Below are 21,905 nucleotides of genomic sequence, written 5' to 3'. Positions count from 1 at the left end.
TTTGCCTTATTTCTTGAAAACTGAAATACAATCTCAGCTTTGCTAAAGCTCAGCGCAAATCTTTGTAGGTTGCGCTGAGTGGTGGAGGCTTCTAAATGCAACATTCTCGACTCTATTGTGCCCTCTAGTGGCTCTATTGTGGTCTGTTTCATGAATCTGCTGGAAATCAAGATTCAACATCCTTTGCTGTTGTTTCATGCCATTATACAAGTATGATACTTGATAGAGTCAAATCATTGGGGTTCAGCTCCTCGACATTGCAGCAACAAGAAGAAAATAACAAAAAGTTGCAATAAAATGACAATAGAATCAAATTAGAGTTTTAAAGAAATGCGTTCTACCTCTAAATACTAGTTCACATGCAGTCTATATGGTTCACATAAAGAGCCAGTGTACGATATGATGTTATCTATAACAGACCAGACTTCATCATTCCATTTATTTCCCTGTGTGAGTGTTTTAAGTGTGACATTTTAGCCAATAAGAGAGCACAAATGGTTGGATACTGTCATACTGTGTGATATTAACTTCAGTGATGAACTGTCTGGTCCAGGAGTGAAGCCATTCTGTAAATGACAGATTAAGTGCCAGCTTTGTGGGCTGTAAAACATGTCCTCCACATGCAAATGTAGGTTAACCTGGACATTTTTATAGTGCTTGTTTAGTGGTTTTATTGCGTGCAAAGGGTTGGGTTGGGTATTCTTGTTACCCTTCTTGACCAGCAGGGCGCGGGCACTACTTGACATTAAAATTCACACATTGACCAATGTTAAAAACAAACTTGGATTTTGTGTGGCAACTTATTGAAAATCTCAAATGAACATTAAAGGAGTCAATCAACCATATCATAAACCGGCCATTTTGCTCTTACTTTTTGCTCTTACTCGGGGGTGAGAGAGTGGAATGTCAATTAAATTAAATTTCAAGGACCCCATGGAAACAAGCCATAGGCTTTCTTGGGTTTTAAATACTTAGCTGACCTTGTATTGAACTGTACTTTCCTGTGCTTTTTTTCTGCAAACTGCTAAGTATTCAATCAATCAATCAAATTCAATGATGTCCCATCCTCAGAATCAGAGTGTCACATGTGCTATATGTTCTCATGGTACAACATGCTAGCTAGCTACTATCAACAACACTATTGGCTTCCCGGGCTCTTCAGTCTACACAGAAGAAAAGAAGAAAGAATCAGAGAAGAACATGTAAGGTAGGCTATGCAGAATCTGGAAACATCTCATGCCTGTTTCCATATCATGGTCCCCATGACAGAATCAAATGAAATAGCAGGGGACAATGATCTAAAGTCAAAATCAGTGGTGCAAGTAACTAACTACATTTACTCAAGTACTGTACTTACGGTACGTACAATTTTGAGGTATATTCACTTTAATGGAGTATTTCCGATTTTCAGTACTTTTACTTAAGTAAAAAATGTGAGTACTTTTTCCACGGTTCCACCACTGGTGGAGTAGAAGTTTCTAAATGCAACGTCCCCGCTACATGGCGCCCTCTAGAGGCACGTGAGGGAGGGAACGAGATGTGAATCTGACTTTCATGGACTCAGATAATCTACCTATCTTGAGTCAAAGATAAAACTTAATTTATTGAAACCATAAACAGAGGAAAGGGCTTTTCTTGGTTTATAGACATGCAAAGTCATCAATTTGCCTCTTTGAGTCAGGGGGGGATTAAGACTCAAGGAGGCCCCTAAGCCAGTTATCTTTTAGGGCCCCAACCCTACCCTGACCCCACGCTACCCAGAACGGGCAGTCTGGTGGGCACGCAAACACACCACTCAAGCTGTTAGGCATCTGTGGGTCAAGAAATCACCTGTAGACATTTTATTGTACAGAATTTACAGTCTACCTACAGCATGATATTTATTTGCATGTCAGCTCTGTTAGTCAAATGTTGGGCTTGTAGCCTATACTTGTAGGCTGAAGGGCCCATAATTTGAGCATTAGCCTATATTTGAATATACATTTAATGAAAATGTATTATTCATATGTTTACATAAGTAAATTGTTGATGGGCCTCGAGGCGCAGAGGCCCCTGGCAGTCAAGGCCCCCCACGGGCCCCATTTTCGGTCCAAAATACATCCATGCCTCAAGTTCACATAAAGATCCTGTGTATATCCTCATGTTTATCCCAATAGGGCTGGTTTTCAGTTAGTATTGGGACAAAATATCAAATTATGTGGATAGGACCTTATAGCAGACTTCTTTCCATTCATTCCCTATGTGAGTGTGCTGTTTTGAGTGTGATTTTGTTTGTTGTCGCTGATAGTAAAGCACAAATGGATATGAAAAGTAACTTCAGAGATGAACAGTCTTGTCATGTGACCTGGACGTTTTATATTGCTGTTTTATGTCGTGCAAAGGGGTTGTAGATTCTTGTCACCATTCTAGACCTGCAGGGGGCACTGAATACTTGACTTACGGTATTGAATACATTCATACATTCACCAATGTTTAAAAGAAACTCAAACTAGAAAGGTGCAATTTGGGGAAATTACAAGTGTGGCTGTCTTGATCACACCGATGCCGTTGGGACCCAACGAATCCTCTGGAAGACATTGTTGTGTCAGAGGCCAAGCAACATGCGATTTAAATTTGGTGCTGATCAATCCTGCATTCATGATATTGTGTTTTGATTTTATGAAATAGGCCCCTCCCACAAATTTGAAAGCCAATTACATTGTCACATCACGCCTGAGATCACAAGTAATTAGGAGGGGAGTGGGGAATTGGGGATTGATCCCCCAAAATTCATGGTTATGCAATAAATCATTTAAATGGTTAATGTTTTTGCATTTATGGCGCGCCCTATGGATAAAAGAGGAAATTGCTTTTGGCACTGCGTTAATTCCACCACCCTCGACATGTGATTTCAATTTGGGGTTGATTGGGCGTTTTGTTTCTTTGAATTTTCTGTAAAATAGGCGCCTCCCACTAACTTCAGAAGCCACTTATGGCCAAACGGTATGAATTATCAACATTCTGTGTGATGGGGTTTTATCACATGGGTCCAAAGATCATGTGTGCCAATTCTTGTGAGATTTGGAAAAAATCTCTATAGGAGGAGGAGCAAAAAGTGTTTTGAATTAGAATTCAAAATGGCAGGAAATCTAATCAGACACAAATGGGCGTGGCCTACATGGGGAGTTGCATCACGATACAAGGAATCCAGGGAAGCAGGAACTTTGATTCAAGAGGATTCAAGATGGTTCAAGAGTTATCGGCCAAAACGTAATGTGGGCTGTTATAGCGCCACCATGAGGCCGAATGGTGTAATTACCAAAGATTTCCAAAAAGTAGCCCTACCTCTAATAGCCGCCTGGTTCCTTTTAAACGCCCGGGGTCTGACACCATTTTGCGTATTAAACGGCCAGTCCAAATAAACGGCCTCCCCCCCAAATAAAAGCCGGGGCTATAATTTGCAGGGGGGGCTATTAATTGCAGTTTCTTCAGCCTTATTGGAACTGTAACCAAATAATGGCCCGGTGCAAAAATAAATAAAAGCCTGCTGCAAATAGCCGCCTGGTTCCATTTAAACGCCCGGGGTCCAAATCGATTTTGCGTATTAAACGCCCAGGCTACTATTTGGAAATATACAATATGTTTTCCTGCACAGGCCACTGGACTATGAACATTCTCTACCAAGTGGTAACTGTAGCCCTTACGGTTTCAGAGAGAAAAGATCTTGTATGGGAGCTGTCCCCTATTCCCATTTATGTCAATGGGACATTTTTATTCACTACATATACACTACATTTATATAAATTAAACTATATAACATATTGCTTAGCAAAATGCAAGCACGCAATTCCCAATGAAGCCGGTCGATTTGACATAATGACTTGTGTGTGTTTCATTTAATTTCATTTCAAACCTTTATTTATTCTCGAAAGAAATTGAGGTTGCCCTCATTTGCAGTGTCGTCGAGATACATCACAGTACGATTTCATTTTCATTTTCACATCAATATTCACATAAAAAACAAGACAGAACAGAAACAAAATAAACAACATTTCCCTATCGTGTGATACAACGCAGTTTAAAAGCAATTGCAGACACTTGTGGGTAGGCCTGCAATCAAGGTTTTAAATTGTCCGTATGTTATGGGAGAACAGATCTTAAATTTAAGCCGTAGGTCATGCCAGATGGTTGGTTGTGTGCCGCCAAAACTGTGGGAGGAGTAGGCGGCAAACTTAAGTTTATCTATAAAGAAACAAAGAAATAAAGTCGCCTAAGTACTATACTGTGTTGCCCCTATAGGGGCATCAACCACACCAATGACATGCTGTTGTCAATGCATGATGCTGGGAGAGAACACATTAAAACACATCTCAACGAAAGCAGCAGTAAATACAGTACATAGATTTGTCCTGCAGTCTATATGGTACTGATCATAATTATTTAGCGGTTAGCTCAAGTTGAGCTGTGCCGTAGAAAACTGTCCTTTATTTGTCTATCTCACTGGTGAAGCAGTCAAGGCAAAAAAGTCACATAAGAGCAGAGAAGGACTTGCACACAGGAATAAAGAAATCAGACTAAATAGGTCTTGGTTGCATATTAAAGTCTTCATTAAAAGATCCAGGGCTGTACAGAGTAAGGCAAACGTTTCAGTCCACTAAAAGGACTATATCATCGTCAGTGCATGATCATATTCATACAGAGGCCATTTTGCTCTTACATCATCACATTTGGGGGTTGGGAGTGGGACGTCCACCCCCAGTGTGATGTAAGTGCAAAATGGCTGCCTTTGAATTATTTTTACTATCGACAACTGTGCATTCCACACACAAAAAAACAAAACGGTTCAGGGCTCTTCAGTATACACATGTTTATTCCAAGCCAGAATCACAGAGGAAAATGTGAAGTATGTGCAGAATCTGTGGAAAAACACGTCCAAAGCATCTGGGTATCGCTTGCTTCCAAGCTTATCATCACTGACTCCCTATCCTAACACTTCAGTGCATCGTCAGTTGACAGTATGATGGAGGTTTACCTGCAATCCAAATCATTCTCAGTGCATGTTGCATTAACCACTTAAATCCTAGGTTATACTTCATTGACTGGAGTACGTTATTTTTCTGTATTTTTATGTTGATATTTGAACTGTTTGGTTGCTACTATATATGTCTATGAATTGAATACCAAGGACCCCAATGGAAACAAGACCGCAAGGACTTTTTTGGACGGACCTTTTAGGCAAAGTATTATAAATGTAATTGTGCTGTTTAAATGTTTTGCCTAATAAAATATTCAATCAATCAAAAAAACAGGGGTCTATACTCCCTAGTTGTTTCCTTCTACACCAATTTTTTTTAGCCAACAAGCTCACAACGCGACACATAGTGAGCTTGTAGATCAACTATTTTTTTGCCAAATGTTCACCCCGAGAATAGGGGGGGGGGCGAACACGATACGCTAGGGTTCAAGTGGTTAATGCCCTCACGCTGGCCTACTTTCGGAACATCCTTTTGGATGAGTCACTGAGTCTACTTTAACATTGCTGTATTAGTCAACACTGTAAATCAGCATGATAATTGGTATCACCTCAACCTGAGAATGCCCCCTTTGTGGGAAGAGGGTTCAGTATTGTCATCCAGGAGAGACAGACGCCAGCATGCTGTGTGGGAGACAGTTTGAGAGCGTGCCAGCGTAAACACTCCCAGACCACATGTTCTCCCAGGGCAGAGGGGGCTGGCCTCTCTCCAGGCACATCTGCACACAATCCCCCAGCTTTGGCGAGCCAGCCAAGGAGACAGAGCAGCAGAGAGAGCAGGGTAGTAGAAGAGGGAGGGAGAGAGGGAGGGAGGGAAGGAGGGAGCAAGAAGGGGATCTTTACAGAGGCACTACTTTCCCAGACAGCGAGAACCTGCTTCTTCTGTGACAAAGATAATGTTGTTTTAGGTACATGAACGGGGAGAGAGGCAACCTGCATGGGGGACAATCACAACAACTCGTTAGCAAATGTCATACAACACAATCTCAAGATGACACATAATATCCCCTTTATGCGTGTTACAATGCACTTGTCGTGTTAACGCGTGCCAAGACCCAAGCACCATGCAAACACTTGTACATCCCTATCTATCACACGACTAGACCAGTATGTATGTTGTATGCAATAGTCAGCTCGGATACCATTACCCAACCTGCCCACGGCCATGAGAGAAGATAGATTGCTCCATTAATCAAGCTCCTGGCTCACACACCCATGTTCTGCGTCTGTGGTTGTTGTACTGCAGCAGGTACTGTATGCAGAACTACAATACTATGCCTGTGTATTTGTTTCACAACTTCGACTGTGGTGCACTTGTTGTTTTTGTTTTGATTATTTCTTTCATGACAAATGTATTGTCAAAGCCATGTTTTATCTAAAGGTGCATCCGTTTGTCTCTGTCATCTATCCGAAACGGCTTGTCTGAGCTACAGCCTCTCGGGTAGCTACATAGGAAGTAAAGTGTGCCTTTGTGCATGTTTTCACAGAAAGGTAATTACTGAGCAAGCTATGCTGACAACACCTGAGGAATGTGGAGCATGCACCAGCAGACTGTTCTCCTTCCCTACACCCCCCTCTTTTCTCCCCTCCTCTCCCGTCTCCTCCCATCCCTTCCCCTCCCCTCCCCTCCCCTCTCTTCCCCTCCCCTCCCCCACATGACCCTTTGGCAAAAGCCCCAGTCAAACATAAATTTCACCATAACTCTTGTGCAGGATCCATAGATTTAAATGCAGGAAGAACAGGTTACCCAATGAGATACAGAGGCAGTTCTACTATGAAATGTGCACAGTAAAACCCTCTGCGTTAATAGAGATTTATAATGTTACATCGCTTTGCACAGTATATCACATCCCCTTTGAAACATCTTTAAATTATATAACCAAGTTTAACTATCGTTATGTAACAATGATGTACTGTATGTCTACGACGTTCTGATTTAAATGACTACTGGGATTCTCACATATTTTCTCACATGTATTAATAAGCATACATTAATTTAAGTCTGAGAGTGTGAAAAACTGGATCCGCTGATGGCTGGTGGCTGGGGCGGGTGCCGCGTTGGCTATGGTGCCTGACGGCGGGTCCCTGGTTCGATTCCAGGGGCCAGGCGGAACTTTTCCGCGTGCCCCTCTCTCCTTGTTTACTGTCTCTCTACATCGCAACTATCAATACAAGCAAGACAAGCCCAGCGGGAAAAAAAACATGTTGGAGAGATGTCATTACAAATGGAGAAATCTGTGTTGAGTATATATGCAACTCCACATGCTCCCATTAACCTCTTAGGCCCTATATAAATGATAAAAAGAATCAGTTTCATTTGTCACATCAGGTGAAATTCCTTTTTCCGCGCGCGCTCCATCGTTTTGTAGTATTCCGTGAGAAGAGAGAGGACGGAGGTAGAGTGAGAGCAAAAGGAAGACTAGAAAACAGGTTAAATAGGACAAATAAAGATAAAGATATAAAACATACATGCAGATAGCGTAAGTGAAAGCAGATATATACACGATATTTAGGACGTCAGCAACATATGCAGGCGTGCGTACATGTTAAAATATTGAAACGTTAGCGTCATATGCAGGTGAAGAAAATAAAAGGTGCACTTATATTGTGCCTTTATTCAAAGCACTGTGTGCTTTTACATTGACCGATTCACACACCGACTGCAGAGAGAAAAGCATGCAGGGCCCGGTAGGCACCAACCCACTCATCAGCAGCAGTTAGGGGTTAAGTGTCTTGCTCAAGGACACTTCGACACTAATCCCAGGGGGAGCCGGGGATTCCCAAGTGTCTGCTCTACCTCCTGAGCCACTGTTGTCGTACTAATGAATGAATAGTGAAAATAGCCCATCCACAAGCTCACAGCGAGCTGGTACATCTATTATATTTTTGAAATGACATGCCCGAAATAGGGACACCAGGTTGAGAGTGGTTAACCGCTTGAATCCTATATAGCATCCCTTTTCTAGCACGCGTTTTTGAGCTTGTAGATCTGCTTTTGGCACACAGAGATTTGGTGAACAGGGGGGGAAAAAGAGCGAACCAAATGCATAGCCGACCACAGTTAATAAAGTATTAGTTTGCTAAATAGAGAGGGTTTTAAGTGGTTAAGGCCCCACTTTTCCCCTGGCTGGTGGACTCACACTGTGGGCTGGCTGGCTCTGACACTCTCCAAACTGCCCTGGAGCTGAGTGAAGCCCACAGCCCATCTGGCCAGAACACTGACGTACTCCTCATAACATCACATATACTGTAGATCTGCACAAGAGGACCAAAATGGCTCTCTGGGTGACCTAAATATGAAAGTAGAGTCTAGTAAAAGAAAGTGTCGTTAATTGGCTGCATGGCAACTGAGAGAAAATGTTTTATGCAAATGCAACCAAAACATTGTCTTGAACACTGTGAATTGTATATGTGTGGGAAAAGAGCTAGAGAGTATGTGGACGCGCGCGCGCGCGTGCGTGCGTACGTACGTACGTACGTACGTGCGTGCGTGCGTGCGTGCGTGCGTGCGTGCGTGCGTGCGTGCGTGCGTGCGTGCGTGCGTGTGTGTGCGTGTACACGCGCGTGTGTGCGTGCGTGCATGCGTGCGTGCGTGAACATGATTTTTTAGAGGCACAACATTGTTTTCTCTGCACACTAATACTTGTGTGACTATTTACTCTGTTGTTGGTTGACTATAGGGTTTATGCTTACTCTGCTTACTCTGATCTCGGCCTTGGAAGTCGCTCTGGATAAGAGCATCTAAAGGCCTTTATAAACTGGAGAGAGGGAGAGAGAGAGAGCAAGAGATTATGAATTCTGTTGAGCTTCTCCCAACTGTCTGACTAGACGGTACTGATGAAATCAGGATGAAATCCCCTGTGCACGATGATAGATCAACATGAGAATACTGGCCTGTCTTCTTCCTGTCTGTCAGCGCGGTGCTGATTTTTGATAACTATTTATAGCTGTATTATGCAAATGATACAGGTTGGACAATACACAGTACACTATATGGCTGAGTGAACACTCGCATATGATTTCTACACACTTGAGGGCTAATCAGTCTGGGTACACACAAACCAAGGCTAAGGGGTCGGGGGACTTAGTTGCCAAGCGACTTCGGTTGATTATACAAACACTTTCATATGAGAGAGAGGCATCCAAAGGCCTCATGGTCATTGAAAATGAACAATTTTGTGGGATTGTTTTTTGGCATTATTGCTCATTCCCCTCCCCAATGCACATTGTCCTTTTGAATTCCAGGTCAGATCCAGTAATCAACAACATTTAAAATAGCTGACAGCAAAGAAGCGCAGCCAGCCACTCCACACAGATAATTATTAACATAATATACACAACACAACACAACACAACTATTTTTGAAAAATCTTGAAAATGTGTGCAAATCTTTGAATATATATATTATTATTTTTTACTCAAATCTTTGCTTCTGGGGGATTCTACGAATGTCTTCTAAATGTCAATCATCATCAATTAATCTAAATAATGTTGCTATAATATCAGTGGTTCTCAAACTTTTTCATGTCAAGGACCCCAAAAATTATATGTATTTGGCCGCGGACCCCCATCTGAAAATATTTTGTATACTTTCTTTTCAAAAATAGCAGATCTACAAGCTCATAGCGCGGCACTCGGTGCCGCGCTATGAGCTTGTAGATCTGCTATTTTTTTAAATCATTATTAACATAATAAACACAACACAACACAACACCACACCACACCACACCACACCACACCACACCACACCACACCACACCACACCACACCACACCACACCACACCACACCACACCACACCACACCACACCACACCACACAACACCACACAACATAACATAAAATACCCGAAATAATAAAGGATATAGTTTATCAGCTGATATTGAACAGGAATAACATTACACCTTATGGCCAGATACAATGTAGCGTTGCATTGATGTCAGATCTGTAGGTCTATTATTTAGATCTATATGGATCTAGATATATACTGTAGGTATAGATCTGACATCACTCATCAATAATGCTTTAGTACACGTGGTTTTCAAAGTGAAGTCTCTGGGGACCCTCAGGTGTCCTGGGGCCGGGGGTCCCCAACAAAATGAGGAAGTTTAACCGCTTTAACACAATATTCTTCTTTAGGCTATTCAAAAATAGCCGATCTACAAGCTCATAAACGTGTTGCATCTCAACGAGCCGTGGACTGGTGGTAGATCTGATATTTTCAAAAATCAATAATAACAACACAAATCTACTCTTATACCCCCATAGAAGATTTGTCCCATAGAAAAATCTAAAACCCCCCAAAATATTTTCAGATGAGGGCCCACAAATACAACATTATATGTTGGGGTCCTTTGACATGGCAATGTTTGAGAAGCAGTACTTTCTGTGGTGTAATGTAACTAAGTACATTTCCAATTTTCAGTACTTTTACTTTGATCTACTCCTACATCTCAGAGGAAAATATTATACTTTTACTCCACTACAATTATTTGAAAACTCAAGTTACTAGTTACTTTGTAGATTTGGATTATTATTACCAAACATACATTAACCACTTCAGCCCTATACATTTTGGCCATTTGAAAATAGCTGATCTACAAGCTCACGCATTGTGAGCTTGTAGATCTGCTATTTTCAAAGGATTTTTATACATTATTTTACACATTTGAAAACTTTGGTGAAATGGGACCTTCTGCGTGTAATGAGTACTTTTACCTTTGGTGAATTGGTATATTTTGATGCCAATACTTTTTCACTTTTACTCAAGTAAATGTTTGAATTCCCAACTTTTACTTGTAACAGAGTATTTCTACATTGATTGCAGCATTGATACTTTGACTTGAGTAAAACATGTGAGTGCTTAGTAGTTCTTCCATCACTGATCGGTGCTTTTAGCTTGGCGCGCTCTTTATCGCACACATAGACATAGTGCTGGAGAGGAGAGCGACTCCAATCACCAGCACTATTCCAGAGCTGACGTCAGCTGACTGCCTTGGCTGTGATCTCCTCTCCGCTCCTACAGGACATAGTGCTGGAAAAATGCTGCTCTCTATGCCGCCAAGGACAGCCATCAACCCATACAACGGCTACACCAGCAGAAACTACAAGAAGGTAAGAAGCGATATGTTGATGTTTTCACCAGATCTCTGAAGAGTCGGGTTCGATGGGTTCGTGTTGTGTGTTGTCTGATCTCTAGTCTTTAGGTTGGTTGCTCGGCGATAAGCTGCAGTGTCCTTGAAAGTAGGATCACAGGCAGCAACACATAAACTCTACTCGCTTGTTACTATACATTAAAGTGTTAACAGTCGATCATACCGTCATGGTTACATTGTACTAACATTGTAACAACATTGTAACACGAGCGCTTGATACAATGTTGCCCATAGTAGCTTTCGTTTGTTTTCGATACGGTCGCTGTTCTCTTCTCTCTTCCTATCCATAAACATAGTATAAGCTTGGAAAATGTGTGTGTGTAGATGCCCGAAACATTCTGATGATCAAGCAATAAGAGCCTGATTGTGATGAATGTAAATGTATGTTCATTTCATTGGTGCTTTATCGACTGTTTGCGCATATGTTTCATTGAATAATCGACAAGTTAGCAAAGTTTTTTTTTCTCTCTCTCTTTTACGCGTAGAGATATGCCCCACCCCTTGAGTCCTACTAATGATGACCCAAAACGTTTGCATGGCAGCCAGGGGAAAAAAGGCTGAAAGGGAAACAGTTACAGATACATATACAATAAGTCTAATGTATGTTATACAACATGAAACTTGTACATCAGTTAGGACGAGCAATGACAACTGTACACACAAAACAAAGACTAGTTTCAAATGTATTACCTCGCTTGCTCTACTGATGAATAATTAATGTTGCAACAATGTTAGCCCATTTCAGCTGTGAGTTTTCAGTAAAGGATTGTATATGGATGCTGAAACAAATAGAGAACATTAGGCAATGATGGTGTGGCGTGTGGACCTCATATTTGGCATTACAATTAGTGCTGTGGGCTGTCTCTCTTGTATGCCCCAGTATCTATCTACAAAAAAAGTAATAATAATTTAGTTGAATGAATACAGGATTGTTGTCCTTTTTATGTTTTGTATCGGCACATTTTTATATTGTATGTTTTGTATTGATGGGTTGATCTACATGTGCATTAATATGCATGCAGTTGAATGGCCAAATGATGCCTCTCTCTGATTGAGAACACCGTTTCTTGAATATTGTTTTAACAAAGCTGAAATCCAACACCTTCCTCTTCCTTCCCAATGTTATTCCCTTCCCCGCCTCACAGTTGGCAGGAATTCAGATTTCTCAGATTAATGACCTGGAATTCCTGGAATTCTACATTCAGACAATGTGCTAACTGCTAATTAAAAAAACTAAAAAGCACTCCCTGGCTTTTGCTAACTCAAGGCTTTTTACTTAAAAAAAAAAAAAAAAGAAGAAGAAAGAAAGAAAGCATGAAAAGAAACAGCTTTATTTCACATTGTTAGAGAGCTCCGAAAGTCAAACAGCAGAGGGAAACCTTGTAAATCCAACGTCAAGTGGTAACCTCTGGTCTGTGTCTTTTACTACATGAAAAAGGGTGGGGAAAAGAAAAGGATTAAGAGATTTTTTTCTCCCCCCTGCTTTCTTCTGCTTTCGATTAACCCCCCTCTACCCCCCCCCCCCCCCCACATTCCTCTTTCCCCCTCTGTGTTTCACATACCTTGATTTCTCTTGGCTGTCAGTGGTTCAGTTCACATGGACAAGGGAGCCTAATCATTCCTCTTTAACGGGTGAATCCCCTTTTTACTTAAAACCTGGGTGCTAAATTCATATAGGCTAGCTTACCCTCCTTTCAGTGTGTGTTCTCTATGCCCAACTGAAAACAGCCACTCGTAAAAGACTTTTATATGGATTTTCGTGTCGTGTATTTTTTTAAAAAAGTGGAACTGGATTGACTGAGAAGAAGGGGAGAAAGAGAAGACATCTCACCTGTTAGTCGCAGGCTGTTGAGGATTTTTGTCACTTAAATAATTTTTTTATTTATTATTTCTTAACGCCTCATGCTGGGTTTTTTTGTGTGCTGTAGAAGAAAATACAGTGCTGTAAAGTGATTGTGTCTGTAAAAACATGATCTTTTCTACGGTACCTGTTAAGTTTACTTTTACCAAGCAGGTAGGACTCAACATTTAAGCCTTTCATTAAGACAGTATTTCATTAAAAACAGATTTGTGGTTTAAACTGTATAACTATAATAATATGCATTAAATCTTTGGGACATTTTAGGCCATAGCGTGGTATTATTTAGTATTGAGTTTCTCTTTGTCAGTTTTGTTAGCAAGACATCATGCTGTTTTTTTTTGCCATCACTTTCTTTTAATTATCATTATTTGAAACAAAACATTTTAGACATTTGGGACAAGTTATAGTGCAACAGCTAATAATACAATATCGATGACTTCATGTTGTTTTAGACTGCGCAAAGAAAGAATGAGAAAAATATTGTTTTCTGTTTAAAAAACTTCTATTATGTTATTGGTAAAATACCATTACTTTACTGTCTGATTACTGCATATTAGCAATATATGGTTGGATTATGGTTTCCCAGTACTAATTTCCGAGCGAATCAAGGATGAATGAACGACATGACACATACATTTTGTAAGTACAACTGTACTGTACTAAACACAGCCAGTGTTGCTTTTACAAAAGCAAATGGCACCTTTGTAGCCAGAGCAAAAAGCTTTAGTCGGTCAGGGAGTTGTAGCTTGTATTGATGGCTTTGACTGTCTGTCTGCTGTTGGGCTGCTATCTGCAGCAAAGCCATACATCCTGCTTCAGTTAATGCTCAGCGCTTCTCTCTCTCTCTCTCCCTCTCTCTCTCTCCCTCTCGGATAAAAAGTCCTTGAGTCACCTGCTCCCGGCGGGGATCACCTCTGCTCCCTCCTACTGTAATCACATCATCTGTCTTCAGCAGCCGGCTGCCTGGAGCACACTTCTTTTCTCTCTAAACCATGGTGTGGAGGACCACATACTGCACTGTTTCTCAACATATGGTCAGGGGCCCCACCAGGGATCCAAACGGAGTGTACAAATGGAACCATTTAACTCTTTAAGACCGGCGGGAACGCATCTGTGTGTCATTTTTAGATTTCGTTGGGCTATTCAAAAATAGCAAATATACAAGCTCCCCGAGTGCCGCGCTATGAGCTTGTAGATCTGCTATTTTTGAAAAATCATGAAAAGTTGTGCAAATATATATATTTTTTTATTTTTTTTGGCGGACATTTGTAACTCAAATCTTTGCTTCTGGGGGTTCCTGGAACTAAATATTTTACAAATGTTCGCTTTAAAAAAGATATAATCCAAGATTTTGCCACGAATCTTAACGATTTTTCAAAAATAGCAGATCTACAAGCTCATAGTGCGGCACTCGGTGCCGCGCTATGAGCTTGTATATCTGGAAAAACAGTGACATACTGTACGCAGACAGCTGAAAAAGCAAGACAAAGACTCGATCCTTTTGCCAGCAACATTAACGGTGATAGCAACAAGGACGTGAAGCCGGTATACTAGACTAGACTTAACGGCCTCGGCTCACAGTGATCAGAAGCCTTTTAACGATAAGCGAGGTGAGGTCTCAAGCAGTCAGGACGTAGTAATCACTAATTCATCATAATGCCACGTAGATGTCATTTTTCACGTAGATTTTTGGTTGATGTGTGACGCACTTGAGACACAGAAGGATTTCCCATACTATGTGTCAGGAGTCGGACCGACCTCTGAATCAGCTTCAGAAGTTGTGACGCTTTAATTTAAGGAATGCGGTATACATGTCTCTGACTACACCCCCCCCCCCCCCTCCCTCCCAGGAGACAAACACAATTTCTTTTTTATTACATTGGGAATGTAAAGAATGCTCAGACACTGCATTGTGTTCCGCACGTAAGGAGTGGTGTGAGCAAACATGTAGGCAATTGTTAACTGAAGGATGAGAAACAGGGCCGACATGAATTAGATGCCAGTGGGTCAGGCTCAGGGCACCGACTGACTGACTGACTGACTCGGGGTGAGCCTTATTGGTGCGATCTCAGAGACAGTAATATGAGACAATCTCTCAGGCCCATCGGCCCCTCAAAAAGGCAGGAATTCGTAATTTTACTCGTGTAGAGTCTTAACGCACTAGATCACGGCATATTGGGGAAAACGGCATTCATAATGAATAACATTTATATAGCTGCACTTAATCTGCTTTATGTGCTTGTGTGGCTGTGTGTGTGTGTGTGTGTGTCTCTCTGTGTTCACGTGCACTGACGCTGTACTGTATGTGCACAAGAAGCGTGTGTGTGTGTGTGTGCGTGTGCGTGTGCGTGTGCGTGCGCGTGCGCGTGCGTGCGTGCGTGTGTGTGTGCGTGTGTGTGTGTGTTCTGCATGCGTACGTGTCAGCGTTACTGCGCTGGCACAGTCGGGCCTCCCTGCATGTGTGGCAGAAACACCTGGAGCTGGCAGCTGGGCACTGGGGCAGATGGGGGAGGGAGGGGGGGGGGGGGGGGGGGGGGGAGGAAGGTGTGTGGATCTGATTCCCTGCCATCCTCTTCTCAGAAGGAGCCGAAGCAGAGTGGCCTTAATGAGACACTGCCTTCTGACTAGAGAGCACATGAGAGGGATTAGCGCGTTCTGCTAACAAGCTCAGATCCCAATTAGACAGGCCTCAATAAGCCAGGCCCGGGCCCGGGACCTCGTCTCTGGGCCAGATCCTATCTCTGCAGGCCTCTTGCAGGTGCATCCCTCCCGATAGGACCGCGCAAGCAGGCCGTCTGCGAGCGAAAGGCGAAGGCAAAGGCACAGGAAGGGACTGTGATTGTGGAAAAACTAACAATGTACTATTGATGCTAAAGGAGGGAGAGAGATTAGAGGAGGCACGGGCCGACATGAATGAGCTCCATGACAGTCACGGTGACAAATGGAACTAGGGTTGACCGGGCTCCCCGAGTCTGATGAAGGAAGATTGTGTTATGTTGTGACGTTGTTGTTCATCAAAAAACATTTGGGGGAGACCATCGGGCGGCAGCTGCGTAGCAGGGGATGCAGAACAGATAGAATCAGAATGGCCGGTGAAAGAACATGAGGACGGATTGCTGTCGCGACTTGTTATGATCGTTCTTTTGAAGAGGATGTTGCTATATAACATACAACGATTAATGTCAACAACCCTAGCTATATGGTTCATTTTCTGTTGTTAGTTCAAAACAAGTGGGTTGCGCACATCCAGTTCATTCATTGCTTGCTGGTGCTGGCCACAAAATGACAGTATTTAAGAATAAAAGTCACAGCTTTGCTCCTCAGTGTTTCCGTTTACTTAAAACACAAACATTACAGGGTACACAACGTCATCAGGTGTGAAGGCCAACTGTGGCCGGAACGTCGAGTACCCTGTAATGTTTGTGTTTTAAGTAAACTGAAATACTGAGGAGCAAAGCTGTTGTGCAGACTTTTATTCTTTTATACTGTCATTTTCTGTTGTTACACAGTTTAACAGTGGTCTTAACTTGGAATAACTGACTACTGCAGGTAGAAGAACACATTAAATAAGTAAATAGGCCAGAGGGCATAATTAGCTTGATTCCTCCATCCATCTTTTGGCAAATCCCTGCCTTGTTAATAAGCCAGCGGCCCACTTGGTGACCTTGTGGTGTCCAACAAGCCATCTCATTGTTCCCTGAGGCATGGACTGGTGACCCTGACTAATCAAACAGTTCCTCCTCTTCCAGCAGCATTGAGCAGGAGACAACAGCAGTGCCAGCTTTAGCTGACAAGTGGAAGTATAGGCTTGGAAATTGAAACTTTGGACATACTTGTGTATGTGGGGGTTTTTATCTGAGGAAAGATAATTACTTTTGCTCTTCCATTCGATGCCTTCCTTGGGAACCGCCGGTTGTTCCTCTGTTCTATTTTTTGCGGAGACTGAAAGTGAACATTGACTTAAGCTAGCCATTTGCTCAAACAGTTAATGATTCTCCTTCCCAAGCAGGGTTTAGCTCGATATCTCGATAGCTCGATGGTTTGATTGAATTGTTGCTGGTGGCTCGCGCGCAGAGGCTACTGCAGTTTGATTAATGTTGGCAGCAAAATGCTTGGGAGTATTTGTGTGACCTCATAGTTTTGGGAGTGGGTGAGGTTTTGTACTACTTTGTATCATCAGTAAACCAGGGTACAGTGAGAGTCTGTAGGATCTCTAGAAAGCACTTAAAGGGATACTTCACTTTCGGGCCGGGGACACATTTAAAAAAAATATTAAAAATAAATGAAAAAAGTTATGGAAAATTCATGGCCCCCTCACACATTAGTAGGACACTCTAATGCGTGAGGGGGCCATGAATTTTCCATAACTTTTTTCATTTATTTTTAATATTTTTTTTAAATGTGTCCCCGGCCCTAAAGTGAAGTATCCCTTTAAGTTAGATAAGGCAGTTAAATTGCTATTGACGTGTTGGCTCTGACCCACTAGTCTATTGGACAGTGTGCCTTTAGCTTAACCAGCCACTGAAGCTGGTGATCTGGCTAATTGGGTTCCTGATTGATTTTCTCCTGACAAGACTGTAGGTAAGAGTCACCCCACTGGGCCCTGAGGTCTGAGAAACTGGCTGGCTCATACCCCTCCTGGTTCAAACTACCTACTATATCTGATAGATAGGTAGACATACCATCATCCATACTAATTTCTATATTGCCAATGAATGATTATTAATCAATTCTTCTTTGTATATGCCAATCCAAACTCTAACGGGTCATTTAGACCACTAGGATTTTCTAATGCTTAATTTATTTACACTGGTACAACAGTGTCAAGCGCCACAAATAGCTAATTTTAAAACGTTGTGAGTTTCAGTTTGTAGATCTGCTATTTTCGGCGAGTGACACGGTCGTTTTTTTTTCATCTTGTTGCAAATCTTTGGTCTGAACTATAGGCTTAACGCCATTCATCCTCTCTCGCCCTGCAGCAGACTTATGTGTCTCCGTCCAGCCATCACATGGCCCCTCCCAGCCCCAACACCACCAACCCCACCACCAACAGCAGCAACGGCGGCGGCAGCAGCAGCATGGGGGGAGAGCAGCTGAGCAAAACCAACCTGTACATCCGCGGCCTCCACCCAGGAACCACAGACCTGGATCTGGTCAAGCTCTGTCAGCCGTAAGTGGCACCGACAACAAATCACACGAACCTCTGCAATAATTCTCTCCTGGCTGTCCGCGACATGAATGAATGAACCAGCGCAGATCAGGGGGGGTTTGGAGTGATAGGGAATCATCCATCTTTTGGTTTTTACTATTGTTTTGGCACCACTCAGGTCCGGTTCGTAAATCCATTTTTATATCACTCTAAATACCCATCCACTAATATATTACTTGCACCTGTTATTTTGTGTGTTGAGTTTTTTTTCCCCCTTCAATAAACCTTGTTTTTGGCCTGAGTCCATCGACATCCCTTATAGATCCCTGACGTAAAAGTAGAACACAGACAGTGACGGACTAATAAATGCGTTAGGGATTCACAGTTACTTGTTAATATCATACTGGTATTGGCCGGCATTTATTTAAAAATGCAATATCGGTAAAATCGACATTTCTAGACAACATTTTATTTCAGAATATTTATGTTTAAATGTGAAGCTGAAAAAGCCATCTATGATGATTCACAGATGGCCTGTGGAACAAATAAAAGCAAAACAGTTAAAAACAACAAAAAAAACATTACATCTTTACTACATTTAAGTAGTTTGAACTAATATGTGCATTAGTAGGCCTTAAAAAAATCATTTTTAAGAAGTCTGCATCTGCACCCAGAATCACAGTTAATGAATACCAGTATTGCGGTATCTGACCGGTATCGATCGAATTGACCATGCATTTAATTGGATATCGGCCGAAAATGTCTATTCGTGCATCCCTAAAATGGATGGTTGAATAAATGAAACGATGGATGTAGGATTTGAAATGTGGGTAAAGAAAGGAATCAATCAACCTACGACATTGTTTTAGGAATATTTCTTTACACATTTGCAATACGCACCACTGCTAAAGCCAAACCCAGAGAAAGTATTTTTCATCCACAAAGTATGTCGTAAGTGCCATCAGTGAGTCGCCTTATGGAAAAATCAACAAGCCTTTGGGCTGCAAACTAAGTCTTCTCAGTTTGGTACAGCTAAGCTCAGACTTTCCAACAACTGGGCACTGAAAACGATTAGTCTCCCCCCTCTCACGCTATTTCACGCTTTCTGTCATGTACATTATTGCTCTTTTTAGGGCTTGGGCCGATACTGGATATTCCGATATCGAGCACTGTGTGAGAAAATATCAAAATGATCACGTAATATCAAATTACAACTATGTGGTCACGTGGTCATGACATTAAGAACACATGTTTTTTTGTTTTGTTCTTTTTAGGCATTTTAATTTACAAATAATACATAATACATGAATGTTAATAAGAACAAGGCAAATGTTTGTTATTACAACATGTGTGTATGATGTAGTTTGTCGATAAAACATGTCACTTTTGATTGTGCAGGACGGAATTGAGTTAACATGAATGAATGGTTAAGGTTTGAATAATGTAGCATGTCAAAAAGCAGACAAGAAGACATAGAGGAGAGTAGCCTATTATCCCAAACTAAATGTTTAGCCTTCTTATAACTAGCTGTTACTAGTCACAGAAAATTGGCATTATCGCGATATTGTACAAATTACGTTGGGTGGGGGTCTATTCATGAGATAAAAATCTAGTTTTAGTCCAACCCTAGTGTTATTCTCTATTGAAAGTCTATTGAAAGGGCATTTGAATGAAGATTAAAGCGCGAATCTTCATTCAAGTGGCCTTTCCACAACACCATGCTGTTTAGATTCTGCACTGTAAATGCCTCTCTATGTTGCTCATGAGTGTGAATGTTGTCTGAAAACTGTGATGTGGGCAACATCTAGTCAGACGTCAAACAACAGCGTCATGCGAGCTGCGCTTCTTAGATCTTCAGTGGAACACATCAAAACAAGTTGGGTGGAGATGAATGATTTGGGCTTGCTTAATTGAATACTGGAGCCTGGTGATGAGAACCAGAACAGCAGAAAGAGACTTTTGTGAGAGGGGAGGAGAGAGGGAGAAAAAGAGGAGAGAGTGGGAGAGAAAAGGAGGAGAGAGAGAGAGACAGAGCGAGAGAGAGAGAGAGAGAGAGAGAGAGAGAGAGAGAGAGAGAGTAACATGCAGTAAAGGGAGAGGTCTGCTATTTTACAGCTGTCTGGAAGATATGGCTCACATGAGGCTGCCCAACCCTACAGGAAACGGCGAGCCCAGGGGAAAGGGAAAGACAAACAAGGGCAATGGCATGAAGAGGGGGGTGGAGGAGAGGAGAAGGGGGGGGGTGGGATCAGAGGGGGAGGAGTGAATAGAACTCAGGGTTTGTGTGTCAGGTGCTGCTCTGTGTGGGTAGTTCTCATATTTCTGCTTTTACAGAGCAGATAAAATCACTGCATGAAATTTGCTTTTGAGCGGCGCCTGTTGTTAAGGCCGTGTAATTCTCCCGTTTGAACTGGGTTGGAGAGAGAGCGATACCGAGGGCAGTTACAGTACTTTGACAAAGAACGGTTACAGATGGCAGGGAGGGGTGGGGGGGGGGGGGGGGGCAAGCAGCACGAGAAAGAAAAGTGAAAGTTCGGAACAAAATGGGTTGTTCCACTAACTCGACGGTGGTTCGGACAAGAGGAAAGGCGTGCTTTGCTATCAGGAAACCAAGCGCTGCTCTGGCTCCCCTCCCCCACATACATGGAGCTCACAGAACTGTGAGTTGTTCTATGCAAGTGGTGAGATATGTAGTGTGGAGGGAGTGAGGGATGGACGAATGGGAGTGGGTGGGTGGTGGGGAGGTGGGGTGGCGGTGGGGGGGAGTTGGTTCTGCATCCCTGGCCCCTGCAGCGTCTCTCTTGAAGGCTGACCGTAGCTCTAGTTCTAGCTCGGGTGGTTGACCATGGATGGACACTGGGGCTGGGCCCACTGGACACTGCGCTCTCTTCTCACACATGGCTGAGTCTCCAACGCAACCCAGCCCAACCCCCCCCCCCCCCCCACCCCCCCAAACCCCTCATCGCTCTGCATCATATAGCCCCAGCTTATCGGAGCTGAATTCACTAAACAGGCATCTCTACGGCGTAAGCAGGGCAGGGCTCACAGCTCACAAACACAGAGTAATATCCTCACTCAAACACGTTAGCATGCATTCAAATCAACGACGACGACTGTAAAAACTCATTGTTGGTTTGGTTGCTCCTGGAAAGAATAATGTGTAGAAATTGGAACGACGGCACACCCTACTACTGTATAGTGTATGGCATGGAGAAATGTGACATGAAATAGTAATGTTGTATAAAAGGTCAGATGCATAATACAAGAACCAACACTGCAGACGAATTCAGTTCAGTTGTTTCCTCTGTCGCCGGATACATGTTGTGTGGCCAACAGTATAGTTTTGTGAGAGGAGAAATGAAAAGCTCAACAACATGTGGGCATCGGTGTGATATCGGGAAAGTGTTAGAAAGTGTGTGAACGCTTGCAGTTGATACTTTTCATAAACAATCCAATTATTGTTTAACTGGACATAGTTGTACATACTAGTCAATCTATTAACTCTTTATCTGACAGTTTTTCAGAAAAGTGTCAAGCTACTGCCAGCGATTTTTACTAAGGGTTTTTACTAACCTTTGAAAAATCATGGAATATCTTCCGTGATCGCCATCCACAAGGCGATCGCCTCATCACACGTACGGTGGCCTTGGAGAATCAGGGAAAATAATTTGTCCGGTCGCGATAATCCATTCCATAGTTATGGGCAGTTGAACGTAGTTTGTTTTCGTCA

General features: G+C 42.4%; 1 protein-coding gene across 4 annotated transcripts in view; it reads left to right on the top strand.

Annotated features, from left to right (window-relative positions):
• Positions 1–10,990: 10,990 nt before the first annotated feature.
• The window catches only part of rbms2b (RNA binding motif, single stranded interacting protein 2b), a 34,527-nt gene continuing 23,612 nt past the window's right edge, over positions 10,991–21,905 (top strand). For 2 of the 4 annotated variants that reach the window (XM_080443630.1, XM_080443629.1), the window contains exons 1-2: positions 10,991–11,124; positions 18,006–18,196. In XM_080443630.1, the coding sequence (XP_080299756.1) occupies positions 11,053–11,124; positions 18,006–18,196 (263 nt within the window). In that variant the 5' untranslated portion in view covers positions 10,991–11,052. Of the gene's footprint in view, positions 11,125–12,780; positions 13,180–13,906; positions 14,022–18,005; positions 18,197–21,905 lie in introns of those variants that run through there. The other 2 variants (XM_080443632.1, XM_080443631.1) reach the window with 2 other exon arrangements.

Source organism: Gymnoscopelus braueri (genome assembly GCF_963280865.1).
Source record: "Gymnoscopelus braueri genome assembly, chromosome: 12".
NCBI classification, from domain to species: domain Eukaryota; kingdom Metazoa; phylum Chordata; class Actinopteri; order Myctophiformes; family Myctophidae; genus Gymnoscopelus; species Gymnoscopelus braueri.
The sequence above is the reverse complement of the archived record's forward strand: the minus strand, read 5'-3'. Positions and strand labels throughout refer to the sequence as shown.